Source organism: Hydra viridissima, unplaced genomic scaffold (genome assembly GCF_058129835.1).
Source record: "Hydra viridissima isolate aposymbiotic clone 2 unplaced genomic scaffold, HvirCarnegie_v1 scaffold_8, whole genome shotgun sequence".
Lineage (NCBI taxonomy): Eukaryota > Metazoa > Cnidaria > Hydrozoa > Anthoathecata > Hydridae > Hydra > Hydra viridissima.
In genome coordinates this window covers 15,041,595-15,054,162 of record NW_028324307.1, presented here as the reverse complement: position 1 = coordinate 15,054,162, position 12,568 = coordinate 15,041,595, and the positions used below count along the sequence as shown (strand labels likewise).

Genomic DNA, 12,568 nt, shown 5'->3' with positions numbered 1-12,568 from the left:
TGAAAATTCACAATCACAAGAGCAGTGATGTACAATGATGTTGTTAAGATAGATTGTCGCTACTTTGAAAACGTTATTGCCAATCTGTTGCTCGGTGTCGTTGTCAATGTGTTGCTCGATGTAAGAATAGAACTTAATACTTGCAATTTTTTTTGTAGATTGGAAACTCTCAAATGGAAGTATTAGACATTTTTTTGTAATTTAAATGATTAGAACTTCAAGAGTTGTTAGGTTTTCTGCTTTTTTAATAAACTCAAATTTGATTTTCAACTTCTAGTGGTTCATGGTCGTCACAAAATCAGTGTGACCCGTTTCAGACTGATTGTTCAAAATCACACGCTCACTACATAACCTAAAATCGATCATGAGCTGCAAATTTTAAATGCATAGTTTCAGTGCTGAAGTCCTAAATGCCCAAGACACTACATAATGAAGAATACCCGTATTTATTAGATGGTGATAATTGCAGAGTGTAGTATATTCCCTCCTAGCGAAGTTTGAACAACCAAGCCACTTTTAAAAGCTTGTCTAAATAGTAGACAATCAGGTGAGTTGCATAAAAGAATGAACCAGTTTGAAAAGCAATAGTGTTAAATTATGTATGCGCTTTAATTTCTGTTTGTGTTTATAATTAAAATATCTTTTGAATTTTCTAATGAGCTGTACGGCTCTCTGACACCGTACAGACACCAGCACTAAACAATTTCTCTCTTGATGTGTTAGGTCTTGGACTGGCTAATGACTGAGACAGGAATGCCAAACTATGGCAAACAATTGATGGCTTGAGAATGCGACAACATTACTCTTATTTGCAGAGTTCAATGATGATTTCTCTGTTTTGCAATAGGCAGCTAGGTACTGGATGCAGCTAGATACTGGATGCAGCTAGATACTGATTAGTGCCAAACAACGTGAATTGTTTAAATTGTAACATGCAATCCTCACTGAACAAACATTGTAAAAACCAAGATGGGTGGCTGTTTCCTCACTGAACGAAATTTAAATTGCGAAAATGTTTTTTGAAGAGTTTTATTTCAATCTACAAAAATTGTTTTTTTTATCTATCTGGGTTTAAAACTCGCGTCTCGATGCAACAAATTTTAGTCTTCGGTTAAATGGAATTTGGGTCATTTTTTTCTTGTTTAAGGATAAGTTTTTTACTTAATACCCAGATTATCTTTAAACCAGATCAGATAAATTGCCTGTTAAGAAATGAACAGTGTCTGCTAAGTGATGAATTGGATTTAACTAGTAATGGATTCCTCAACAGAGATTAAAAAAAACTTTTTGGACGAACGTTTTTCAAATTCAAGTTTCAAGTTCAGCAGCTTTTAACTATTTTACTTTTGTGATTGGTCTTTGTTTTTGGATTTTATACTTACAAATTCTTTTTTATAAGCTCTTGGCTTTGTTTAGATTTTATGTTTCCATTCTTACTTGGTTTCTATTACTAGCGTGTTGCTTTATTTTTCACTTTTTTTTACTACACTACATCCATTATATTAGTTTAGAATATGTTGTTGGGATTTGTTATGGAAAAAGTTAGCATAAATACTTCACAGGAATGTTGTTGTTGTTTTAATGTCTGTCTGTTCTCCAGCTTTTAATTTGATTTTCTTCGTTCAACTTTTTAATTAAATCAACATGAAGTTAAACCTTTTCAAAGTTTCTATTTATATTTTTCAATGTTTAAAATGTCTGACTACTAAAATCTCTCTTTCTTCAAAAACAGGTGTTGAAAAAAAGAAAAGTTAAATATCAGAATTCTCCTGTGGAGATAAAAACTGCTAACGACTAAAAATCTAAATTGACAAATTTAAAAGAACTTTGAGCTTTAAGCTTTCAACTTTCATTCAAAATGGCTTCCCAAGTAACGATAACTTATAACGATATTCATTAATTCAATGTTCTCTAACTCTTTCCTATTAATGACTTTGATTTACCAAATAAACATGAAAATGAAAAGGATCTGAAATACTTTTTCATCTTCCTTTCACTTCTTTGTATAGCATAGCAATAAAATTGAAAAAAAAAGATTTTTATTGATATCAAAAAGTTTAGTTTATTTAAAAAAATACCGCCAGAAAAATATGTTTAATGGAGTAAAAGTTTTTTAAAAAAATTGTCTGTTTAATTAAGTTAACAAGTTATTTAAATTTTTTTATTAAAATAACAAACAAGAGTAATGTAAATAAAATTAGTTTAATTTATATTCTAGTTTATTATTTTAATCATTATTTATTTAAAATAATCATTGTTCATAATTTCCTCATAAAAACCCTCAAACGAATGTTACAATATAAAATATCTGAAATACAGTTTATCATTTCGCCATACTTAATTTCGCAAAATATTTTTCGCCATAGAAACTCAGTTACGTATAACTGAAAAAGCGGTCCACTGGTCCCATGTTGGCTGCGCAACTTATCGCTCGCATCCAGTACCTAGCTGCCTATTGCAAAACAGAGAAATCATCATTGAACTCTGCAAATAAGAGTAATGTTGTCGCATTCTCAAGCCATCAATTGTTTGCCATAGTTTGGCATTCCTGTCTCAGTCATTAGCCAGTCCAAGACCTAACACATCAAGAGAGAAATTGTTTAGTGCTGGTGTCTGTACGGTGTCAGAGAGCCGTACAGCTCATTAGAAAATTCAAAAGATATTTTAATTATAAACACAAACAGAAATTAAAGCGCATACATAATTTAACACTATTGCTTTTCAAACTGGTTCATTCTTTTATGCAACTCACCTGATTGTCTACTATTTAGACAAGCTTTTAAAAGTGGCTTGGTTGTTCAAACTTCGCTAGGAGGGAATATACTACACTCTGCAATTATCACCATCTAATAAATACGGGTATTCTTCATTATGTAGTGTCTTGGGCATTTAGGACTTCAGCACTGAAACTATGCATTTAAAATTTGCAGCTCATGATCGATTTTAGGTTATGTAGTGAGCGTGTGATTTTGAACAATCAGTCTGAAACGGGTCACACTGATTTTGTGACGACCATGAACCACTAGAAGTTGAAAATCAAATTTGAGTTTATTAAAAAAGCAGAAAACCTAACAACTCTTGAAGTTCTAATCATTTAAATTACAAAAAAATGTCTAATACTTCCATTTGAGAGTTTTCAATCTACAAAAAAAATTGCAAGTATTAAGTTCTATTCTTACATCGAGCAACACATTGACAACGACACCGAGCAACAGATTGGCAATAACGTTTTCAAAGTAGCGACAATCTATCTTAACAACATCATTGTACATCACTGCTCTTGTGATTGTGAATTTTCACGTGTTGATTGGTGAAATACACATTACACTTATATATAAGGGATAAGACTGCGAACAAGTTTGTCCAGATAGTTGAGGCTAAATGATCGTAACGAAAATTTATTAATATAGCCTTTAATTTGAGTTTTTTTCTGGCCAATTTTTTATGACTACGATCATTAGAAATTAGCTACATGAAACTTAAAAAGCTGAAAAAACTTTTGAAAAGTTTTAGTTGTTATCTAAGCAAACCAACTCTCACGTAAAAATAATCTTATGGTTAAATCTTTATAATAAATAGTATTTTATGTTTTACATGGACAACTTGTTAATGTAAATCATTGTAAATAGAAATTATTCATTCACATCAACAGCTTTGTGTATTAAATATTTATGATTACTTTAGAAATGACATAAGTTATATCCTTGTTTATAATTTCTAAAAAACTTCCTTACTGACTTTAAACTTATAAATTTAGTTTTAAAACGTTCGGCGTACATAATTGGCGCCCCATACTTTGTATAAATTTAAGCCTTTTTTGTAATATAGTCTTTCTAGAAATGAATTTTAGAAAGAAATTTAGGATGTGATTTTGGAATGTATGAACCAATTGCTCTATTGAGCGACTGCTCAGTTGTTCATTTCATCGAAAGCATTTTAAAATATTAATTAAGGTAAATAAAACGCGAATTCTCTTTCTGCTTCTAAAGAAGTTTTGAATGTTCTAAAATGTTTTGTAAGCTCTTTTCAATAAACTACAACGCATTACATTTCGTCTTAATACAAAATCAAATTTAGTATTACTTTAAGCTCCCAAAAATTATTCATTCTTTTGGATTCAATTGTTGCTTACGATTGGCGCACGTCTATTATTATTAAACCCGGTACATTTCAAAGAAAAAAAGACTTTTTTTTTTTAAGTAAAGAAATTTTGTTGTTGAAAAAAATGTCTGACGGACGTGGTCAGCGTGTTTTTCTGAGTTTATTTTTTGTTCTTTGCTGTTGTTGATTTTATTGCTACTTTCTAGTTAAAACCAGGTCATTTGAGTTATTGCTTTGAGTGTTTCTCAATGATATATTAAAAATAGCTAGATGTCTAACTACCGCGTATTTTTTGCAGCAAAAATCGGCCATTATGGGGGGCAAATTTAACAAATCAAAAGCTTCGTATTTGTTTTGTTTTGATAAATAGCGTAAAGATTTTGCCCCCCATAATGGCCGATTTTTGCTTCACTTTTTCTTAGGCCGATTTACGGCAGTTAGACATCTAGTTATTCTTAATATATCATTGGTGTTTCTATCGTCTTCTTGTTCTTCGTGGTTTTATTTGCAATTTTATTCATCATATTGTTCGCCGCTTTTTGGTCGTTTTATTGGTGCTTTTGCTAGTGCTATTTTTACATTAGAAAATTTTTTAGAGGGAAGTTTATTATGAGGCTGACTTGAAAAACGTATCTCAGCGGGCCTTGCATTTCTTAGGAAGTTTTTTCGACTAAGACCGATTTAAGACCGAAAGTTTTCATACTAAAGAAATTTACAGAGTTTTAAGTTTTTTCTTCAGCAATTTAAATTAAAAGGCAAAATAATTTAGAATGATTATAACTTTTTTATAATTAAATATATATTTTCATAAATAACTTTAAGTAATTTTAACAAACTTGCACCTTTATTTTTGATTTTTTTAAAAAGGACATCAGTTTCATCGAAATTGCTCAGTAAATTACATTTCTGGGGAACTCTCATTTTGGCATACAATTTATTAGAGCTTTATATTAAAAAAAAAAAAAAAACCTGCTGGAAATGAACTCCACGGAAAGTAACCACACCGTTGAAAAACAGTTACCGATTGTGTTTTGGTCATTCTTAGCTATTGAAGTGTTTACAATTGTGATTGGAAACGCCGCATTGTGCTGGTGTTTTTTCATGAACAAATATTTGCGTACCACACAAAACTATTTCGTTTTTTCGCTGACTCTGAGCGATTTGCTTGTCGGTCTTGTTGTTCCGCCGTGTGAATACTGCGCTTATAATAAAGGAAAGTACTGCTCCGCAATATGCGGCAGCTTTATAAGTTTCAGCATGTTAACTTCAGTGATGAATCTTGTTCTTATTGCTTGTGACAGATACTTTTCTGTCACTTTACCATTTAAATACCAAGTATTTTTATCAAAACGAAGAGCCAGAGTTATTATTGTCTTCGGTTGGATTTTTACAGCGGCTCTCACAGCAACTCCATTAACGTGGCAACTGAATAAAAAAGTAAGTGAACATCGTGCCTCGAAAATCAATGTTACATTCTCGATATTTATGTTCAGCGTAATAATCGTCATCGGAAGTCTACTATGCTTTGCATACGCTAAAATTGTCTTGCTCGTTAAACAAAAACTATCTGGCATGAAAGCAGCAAATCCGGCGGGTATAAAAGTTAGTATTATGGTAGCAATAAGCTTCTTCGTTTGTTGGATTCCAATATCTGTAATTGAAATCATGTTACAAAGCAAAGTAGATGTTAATCCATTTGTTTCGTTTGTTTCATACTGTATCTTACTTTTTAACCCCTGTTTCGACCCGATATTTTACGCCTACTATCGAAGAGATATTAGGAGAGAGCTTCATAGATCACTCTCAAGTCTTAAGAGAAACTCAGCTTTCGAAAGTGCTCAAGTGACTGCATCCTAGCATATACTTAAGCAATATTTAAAAAAAATAACAGCTTTTGTGGATTTAGACTGATTTTATTTTATGTACTCGCTATTTTTACTATACCATTATTTTGCAACTTTTTAAATTCATCTCTGAACGAGTTCCGAGTTATGTTTGATGCTTGTAAACAGTTTGTTGTTGATCTTGTTGGGTTTTTCAAACCCCTTTTAAAAACCTTCTATATATTCGGTTGCATATTTTTAATTACTCTTAAATAGCTCATTTTCACAGTTTTAAATATTTTTGAATTTTAAAATGAATTAATAAAATGAATATTTTAATAAAATTGTATTATTTTAATAAAATAATACAATTTTATTAAAATATTCATTTTATTAATTCATTTTATTAATTCTAATATCAAAGCATAGGAAGAATTAATAACGAAAACCGCCATATCTTTAAAAAAGTGAACTGCAACTGCAAAATTGCATTCAGAGGATTTTATTGGCTTTTTACATTTTAAAAATTATTTTAATAGAAACGATTGTTTTTGTAAAATTTTTGGGTTAGCAAAAGAAATTAGGCCGGGTGAATAAAAATGAGCAATTGCTTTTACTCAGTAATTGGCCAGCTTTACATGAATAAAAACTGCAACTTTTCTTAAGTTTTTATTCACGTAAAATTGAGCAAATACTAAGTAAATTGCTTACCTTTACGTGAATAAAAATAAGAGGAAAACTCCTGAAGTTTTTATTCACGTAAAGCTGACCAATTACTGAGTAAAAGCAATTGCTCATTTTTATTCACCCGGCCTATTATCACTCAGAATGCGATCAAAGTCCGCAGTCAAATTATACTAATTATACGTAAGCTGTTATTTTAAAGTAGGGAATGTCATCGGGTCCCGTTCGGCCGCTGAACGGGTAATTTCAAAAAATTTTTCGGATCCCGAACCCGTTCGGGTATAGACCCGTTAAATACCCGATATCCTGATAACTCGAAACAATGATCAAACGGGTTATCGAGCACCGACAGCTAAGGAACCGAAACCGATAAATTATCGGGTACCCGTTCGGGTATTGAACTTTTTTTTTTTACCCGAAAACCCGAACCCGTTCGGTTTTTGGCGTTATCACCGTTCGGGTCCCGAAACTTAGTAAAAAATTTTTAAAAATTGCGAAGATAACTAAAAATACTAAATTTTTACTACGAGTTTTTGCTTACGGTAATTTTAGCATCTTTGGAAGATTCTGTGAAATGTATAATTTAAAATTTAAAAAATGTACTAAATTAAATTTACTTAAGCAGGGAGTTAATGAGTATTTAATCAAAGTCCACAGTTAATTAAACAACATGAGTAAATGAAAGAGGTTAAATGATGTGAAAATGTATGCAGTTTTGGTACCAAAAGTCAACTTTCTAAACACACTAGTTGTCTTAGTCATCATAGAAATAAAACACTGGTAAGTATAGCATTTCACCTTAGAATTTTTACCTAACACTGATTACAAATAAAAATTTAGAGTTTAAGGATGCACTGATTCAGAGACTGTTTTCACGAGTCTCTTAGCAAGAAATAAATCGGAAGAATTCTGAACCAAATTTTAAAAAAACATTTTTGCCAAATTCATTGTCTTTTTCAATGTCATACATGTCCATAATCTTAATTGCGTCAACAGGGGGTTCCTTGATATCATCATTCGGGTCCTCATTTGGAATTGATGAAGAAATTTTGGTTTCTGGACAATATTTTTCTCTCAAACTAGTTGTTTCTCTTGATAAAGAGCAGTTTTTCAGCTTTCAGAGGATCCATACAATTTCTTCCCTTCGTTTCTGTCTGGCTGGCAGCGCTGAACAAGCGCTCTGAGGATGCTGAACTTGCAGGAATGCTCTGGATAGCAAAGGCAGCCTTGGAAAGATTTGGATAGATGTTCCTCAACATCATTTTCTTTGGCAAAAAGTTCTCCTTTCAATCCAGTCGCACTCTTCTTCTGCTTCTTTAGCCGGATAAAGCTCAAAGAGAAACTTCCAAATTGTGAGTGTCAAAGGCTGTCGTTGACGAGGAATGGTTCAATGTCGGAGGCTTCTTCCCCACTTTTGCCGAACAAACTTGACAAGAACTCTTTGACAGCTTTTTCAGGATCCTTGGCCTAATTCTGGAGACTGAACTTTGTTTCTTTGAACTTGGCTTTCAAGAATTTGATGTATTAGTCTGAAAAAATATAAAAGAGAATTTAAAAAGCTAGGCTTTCATGGGCAAAAAGAGTTTAAGGGCAGATGGTCAGACTTTTCATACTTTAACCAACTTTTACTGACTTTGTGTCCTAATATTTACATCTATTTGCATTTTTGGAATTATTCGCAACTATTCCCTCTCGTTTCTTTTAATTATTCGCAACTTTAGATTACTTCAGATCAATAGCATTTATTATTATTAGCAACTTTAGATGTTACTTTTGACAATTAGCATCTCTAATGGTGGATTGGAAACTTCCACAAAAGTAGACTACAGCCAGTTACATTGTAACTTTTGACTAATAATGTTTTTAAATGATTTTTCACTCACATTTGTAACAAGGATCCAAGTGGTTGGCAACCAGAGAGACAACTTGTCTGGATTTTTTTCAACTTTAAGCGATGCTGGAAAGCAGTTAGCACCCTGTGTAAAATTTACAGGCACTAAACAAGGAAATTAAACTAATTAGCAATGTATTACCTGGTTTTTCGGCTTCGCTGAGGAGGCAGGCATCTGAATCTGAAGATAGTTGGATTTTCTTTTTCACGATCACTTCCTTCTTTGTTTTCAGTATCAACATCGCCTAGACCTTATGATGACTGAGCACTTGACTGGCAAGTAAACATTTTCGAACTGCTTTTCTTTTTTACGCATGTCCAATTTTAAATTCAAAATTTTTAAATTACAACCTTTTTAACATTATTTCAAGAAACGGAAAAGGAAATAATTCTGACACACAATAATGCTTTACGATCGCTTTTACTGGTTTTGGCTTACCTTGGGTTTTTTGTAACAACCAATCAGAGTCGAGCATTTCAAATAAAGGGTGAGATAAAGTAATTTTGCCAAACGGATGGCGTGAAAAGCACAAGGAAATATTAAATTTTGTTTAACTGCCAAAAGGCCATGTGAAAATGTAATTATTGCGATTATTACGGCTATATTCCACTTTGGTAACTTTCTTAGAAATATCAATTATCTTTAAACAAAATGGACCTTTTTCACAGAATACCCGACAGAACCGTTCGGGTAATCGGGTAATCGGGGACGGGAACCGATAGGATCAATAACTTTCGGGAACCGATTATTTAAATTACCCAAAAGATTGAATCGAGTCGGGTATGAAAAAGTTCGACTACCCGATTTTATCGGCGTTATCGGGTAATACCCGTTCGGGTAATCGGAGTCCGATAAAACTATTTTTAGCTTTTATCGGTGTCCGATACCCGTTCGGGTCGGGACTTGTTCGGTTCCTATCGGGACCCGGACATTCCCTATTTTAAAGTTATGCGAATTGTTGAATACTAATAAATAGGCACGGGGGCAATGAAGCAGTTGGAAACGACCCCGCTTTGTGAAATTGATGTTAGAAATGACCCTGCTGTTGTACGATTGTAGTTTACTCATTCGCCTTGTCCAAAAAAACGGCACAATAATAGGAACGTAATTGATGCTTTGAAATCTCTTCGTTATCAACTTGGTGATATCTAGATTCATGACGGCACAAACTTCACAGGAGCAGCTGTTTATACATCACGGACATGTCTGGTTATTGCAAAATCCATTTCTAGTTTGAATTTGGATGTTTCTCTGGTTGCGTGGTAAGACGTGTTGATTGAGACCAATAAGACTTGTAAGCAACTTCAACCAAAATAATTAACCGAATTCAACCGGAACTATTATAAAAAATAAAAAAAAAAAAAAAAAACACAACAAAAGCAACCTTTAGGTTGTGTGTGTTCACATTGCCTAACTAATGGATCATACGGAATTCACACATTAGACCTTTCACCGTGCAACTAAGTTATAAAAGCTTTTGTCATGTTGTAGAGGGTGATTAAGATCCAAAAGGTATCATGTTTTTTTAAACTATATTTAAACACTTTTTCAGATGCTGCTTTAAACACCTAGTTATCTTATCACATGATATCCAGCCATGAGATTTTTCTGAGAAAGTAAAAAAATATATTAAATTATTAATAATTACTAAAGATAATAATAACTCACCGATTTTTTAAATATTGTAGACTCTAAACTTTTAAAGTATAACTACAATTTCACAATTTTAATGACTATGAATTTAATTACTCAAATTACAACTACTATAAACTAAATAAAAAAAGGTTTACAAATATTAAAGAATTATTCCAGTTAAAATACTACACTGTAAAGTTATTGTGCATCGGCAACAATACCATTCAACACTCTCTTATTCCAAAATATATCGATGTATACGTTCACAATCACGGTGAAACCAACATTCACATTTTCCACATTGCACCATATGTCCCAATAGATTCTCATTTCATTACTTTCAAATGAAACATAGCACGGATTAGAGCCAGTAGAAGCAATATGCTGTGCAAGTGTCAATGCAAACAAACCACAATCTACATTATTTGTTTGTTGTTGCACTGGTAAAACCCGTACTGTCAAGTTATCTTTGGCACACTACATTATTGTGCAAATTTGCCTGACAACATAATTTTTTATTTTTTCTTTAAACATGCTGTCTAAAAGACATACCTCAACTTCAGAACAGCCAAAAGTGCTAATTGTCAGCCAGTGTACATCACCATAATGTAATATCTGTACAAAGGATTCCTTTACCACACAAAATGACAAATTTTGGCCTAAAACTGGATCCTGCAGACCAGAAACACCAGTTATCATTTTTTGCACTGAGTGGATAACAGTGTCTGACAACATCTGGTTGGTTGTAATATCTTTTATATCATCTAAGGAAGGATTTTTCTTAGGAAATATAGTCAAATTTTTTTGCTGAATGTTCATTATCATTATCTGAAAGAACAATCACCTGGTCAGCAACAAACATTTTCTTGTTTACCGGTTCTTCAACAATTTCTTTTTCAAATGTGCCTGCTAAGTAACTCTCTTCAGTTTTGAATACTTTAGAAGCAATGATTGTTTTTTCTTTCTGATCTCCAACAGGCTTTGTTTGAACTTTTACTGGTTTCCGAACAGGAATTGAAATGTGCTTGTTTTTTTGTTTTTTTTTGATTTACCATCTGTTTGAGTAACCGGAATCCCAGGTTCTCTAGCTCTTCTTTTATTTAGTTTGTCAATGAGAGAATAAAGAGTTTTGTGTAACATAACAATTTCATCGGAGTTAGCCTCGAATTCAAATGATAGATTTCTTATAGTATTAAGCATCTCCCTAACATCAACATCAGAATAAATGTGAGAATGTTTTTGAGCTTCTACAACAGTCTGTTCTTCTTTTAAAGACAAAAATAACTCTTTTACAGGTAAAAATGACTCCATAGAAGGTAACAAGGAGTTTGAAAAAGTAAAAGGGGTTTTTTCTTGTAATATATCATGGTCATCTGCATCCAAATTCAAGAATGGAGAATTTATGTAAAGTTTTGATAATGCATCCCATGACCAAGTAGGATACTTCCAGAGTACAGTAAAGAAGTGTTTGCATGGGGAGCCTGTTAACATCCAATCATAACAAGTACATTTTGGCATAGTATTCTCATCACCAAAGTACACAAAGTATTTGGTAGAAGACTCAATAGTACCAGATACAGCAAATATACTTTCCTTTATCATTACAACGCTGTTTAAATCCATGTGATCAGCAAATGATCTTCACAATAAGCAATGCTTAACAAAACGGCGCTACTGCAGTTTCTCCCCCCCTCCCTCCCCCCTTTTTTTATTATTGATTATGATAGAGAATTTTATGCTGATTCAGAAAAATATAAAAACATGGACCTGAAAATTAACGGAAAGTACTCTAATTTGAAGTCAAAGTTGTAAAAAATCCCACTAAAAACCCTAATATTCGCCATTTTGAGAGTAAGAAGTTAAAAACGTTTTAACCGGACGTGGACAACATGGTTTTTACGTTGAAAAGTCGTTAAAGTACGTTTATCTTGCGCAATTTGAGCAAGTTAAACCTGCGGTATTTAAACCAGCGGTTATTGCAATCAAAATTTATTTATGATTTATGTTATATATAGTACGTATTAACGACGATGGATTTGTAGGCCAAATGCCTGACTTAGAAATTGATTTTAACGGGTTTTTTTAACTGACTTAGAAACTGCCAGCAGGTAATACGAGTGGTAAATATTAAAAACTGTCCAACTTCACCCTCCCTAACCTAAGTTCTTTGAAAAAATGTTTTAAATAAATTTGTGGCTATGAAAATAGCCGTTTTTTTGGTTTACTAGAGCATAAATTGTAAATGCAAGTAATGTTCTTTATGCACACAATAAGAATCATGCTGATTACACAGGATATGTTGTTGCAACTTGGTCCCAAAAATGAAAAAAACGATGTTCGTTAAATCTTTGTGCCCACATAAATTCTGATAGGTAGTTTCCAATCATCTCGCGATTAGTTGAACCCATCATAGATTTAAATTTGGCTTTAGCT

General features: G+C 32.6%; 1 protein-coding gene, 3 long non-coding RNA genes and 1 pseudogene across 4 annotated transcripts; 2 read left to right on the top strand and 3 right to left on the bottom strand.

Moving 5' to 3' along the window:
* On the top strand, nucleotides 1-793 carry LOC149885286 (uncharacterized). Its single transcript, XR_016455264.1, has 3 exons — nucleotides 1-120; nucleotides 278-547; nucleotides 724-793. It is a non-coding gene; the product is annotated as an uncharacterized LOC149885286 (long non-coding RNA).
* Nucleotides 794-2,277: 1,484 nt separating this feature from the next.
* Nucleotides 2,278-3,534, bottom strand: LOC149885285 (uncharacterized). The gene is made up of 3 exons (XR_016455170.1): nucleotides 3,180-3,534; nucleotides 2,753-3,022; nucleotides 2,278-2,576 (listed from the first exon to the last, which is right to left on the bottom strand). It is a non-coding gene; the product is annotated as an uncharacterized LOC149885285 (long non-coding RNA).
* A 1,437-nt stretch (nucleotides 3,535-4,971) lies between these two features.
* On the top strand, nucleotides 4,972-6,143 carry LOC149885284 (histamine H2 receptor-like). The gene has a single exon (XM_090095961.1). It carries the CDS (start codon nucleotides 5,080-5,082, stop codon nucleotides 5,956-5,958), a length of 879 nt encoding a protein of 292 aa, XP_089952087.1. The 5' UTR covers nucleotides 4,972-5,079; the 3' UTR covers nucleotides 5,959-6,143.
* A 1,779-nt stretch (nucleotides 6,144-7,922) lies between these two features.
* Nucleotides 7,923-9,164, bottom strand: LOC149885283 (uncharacterized). Its single transcript, XR_016455161.1, has 3 exons — nucleotides 8,642-9,164; nucleotides 8,492-8,565; nucleotides 7,923-8,137 (listed from the first exon to the last, which is right to left on the bottom strand). It is a non-coding gene; the product is annotated as an uncharacterized LOC149885283 (long non-coding RNA).
* Nucleotides 9,165-10,333: 1,169 nt separating this feature from the next.
* Nucleotides 10,334-11,802, bottom strand: LOC149885282 (uncharacterized; annotated as a pseudogene).
* Nucleotides 11,803-12,568: the final 766 nt, after the last annotated feature.

Coding starts and splice junctions, on each gene's coding strand:
- LOC149885284 (XM_090095961.1), top strand. CDS start 5,080: ATGAACTCCACGGAAAGTAACCACACCGTTGAAAAACAGTTACCGATT.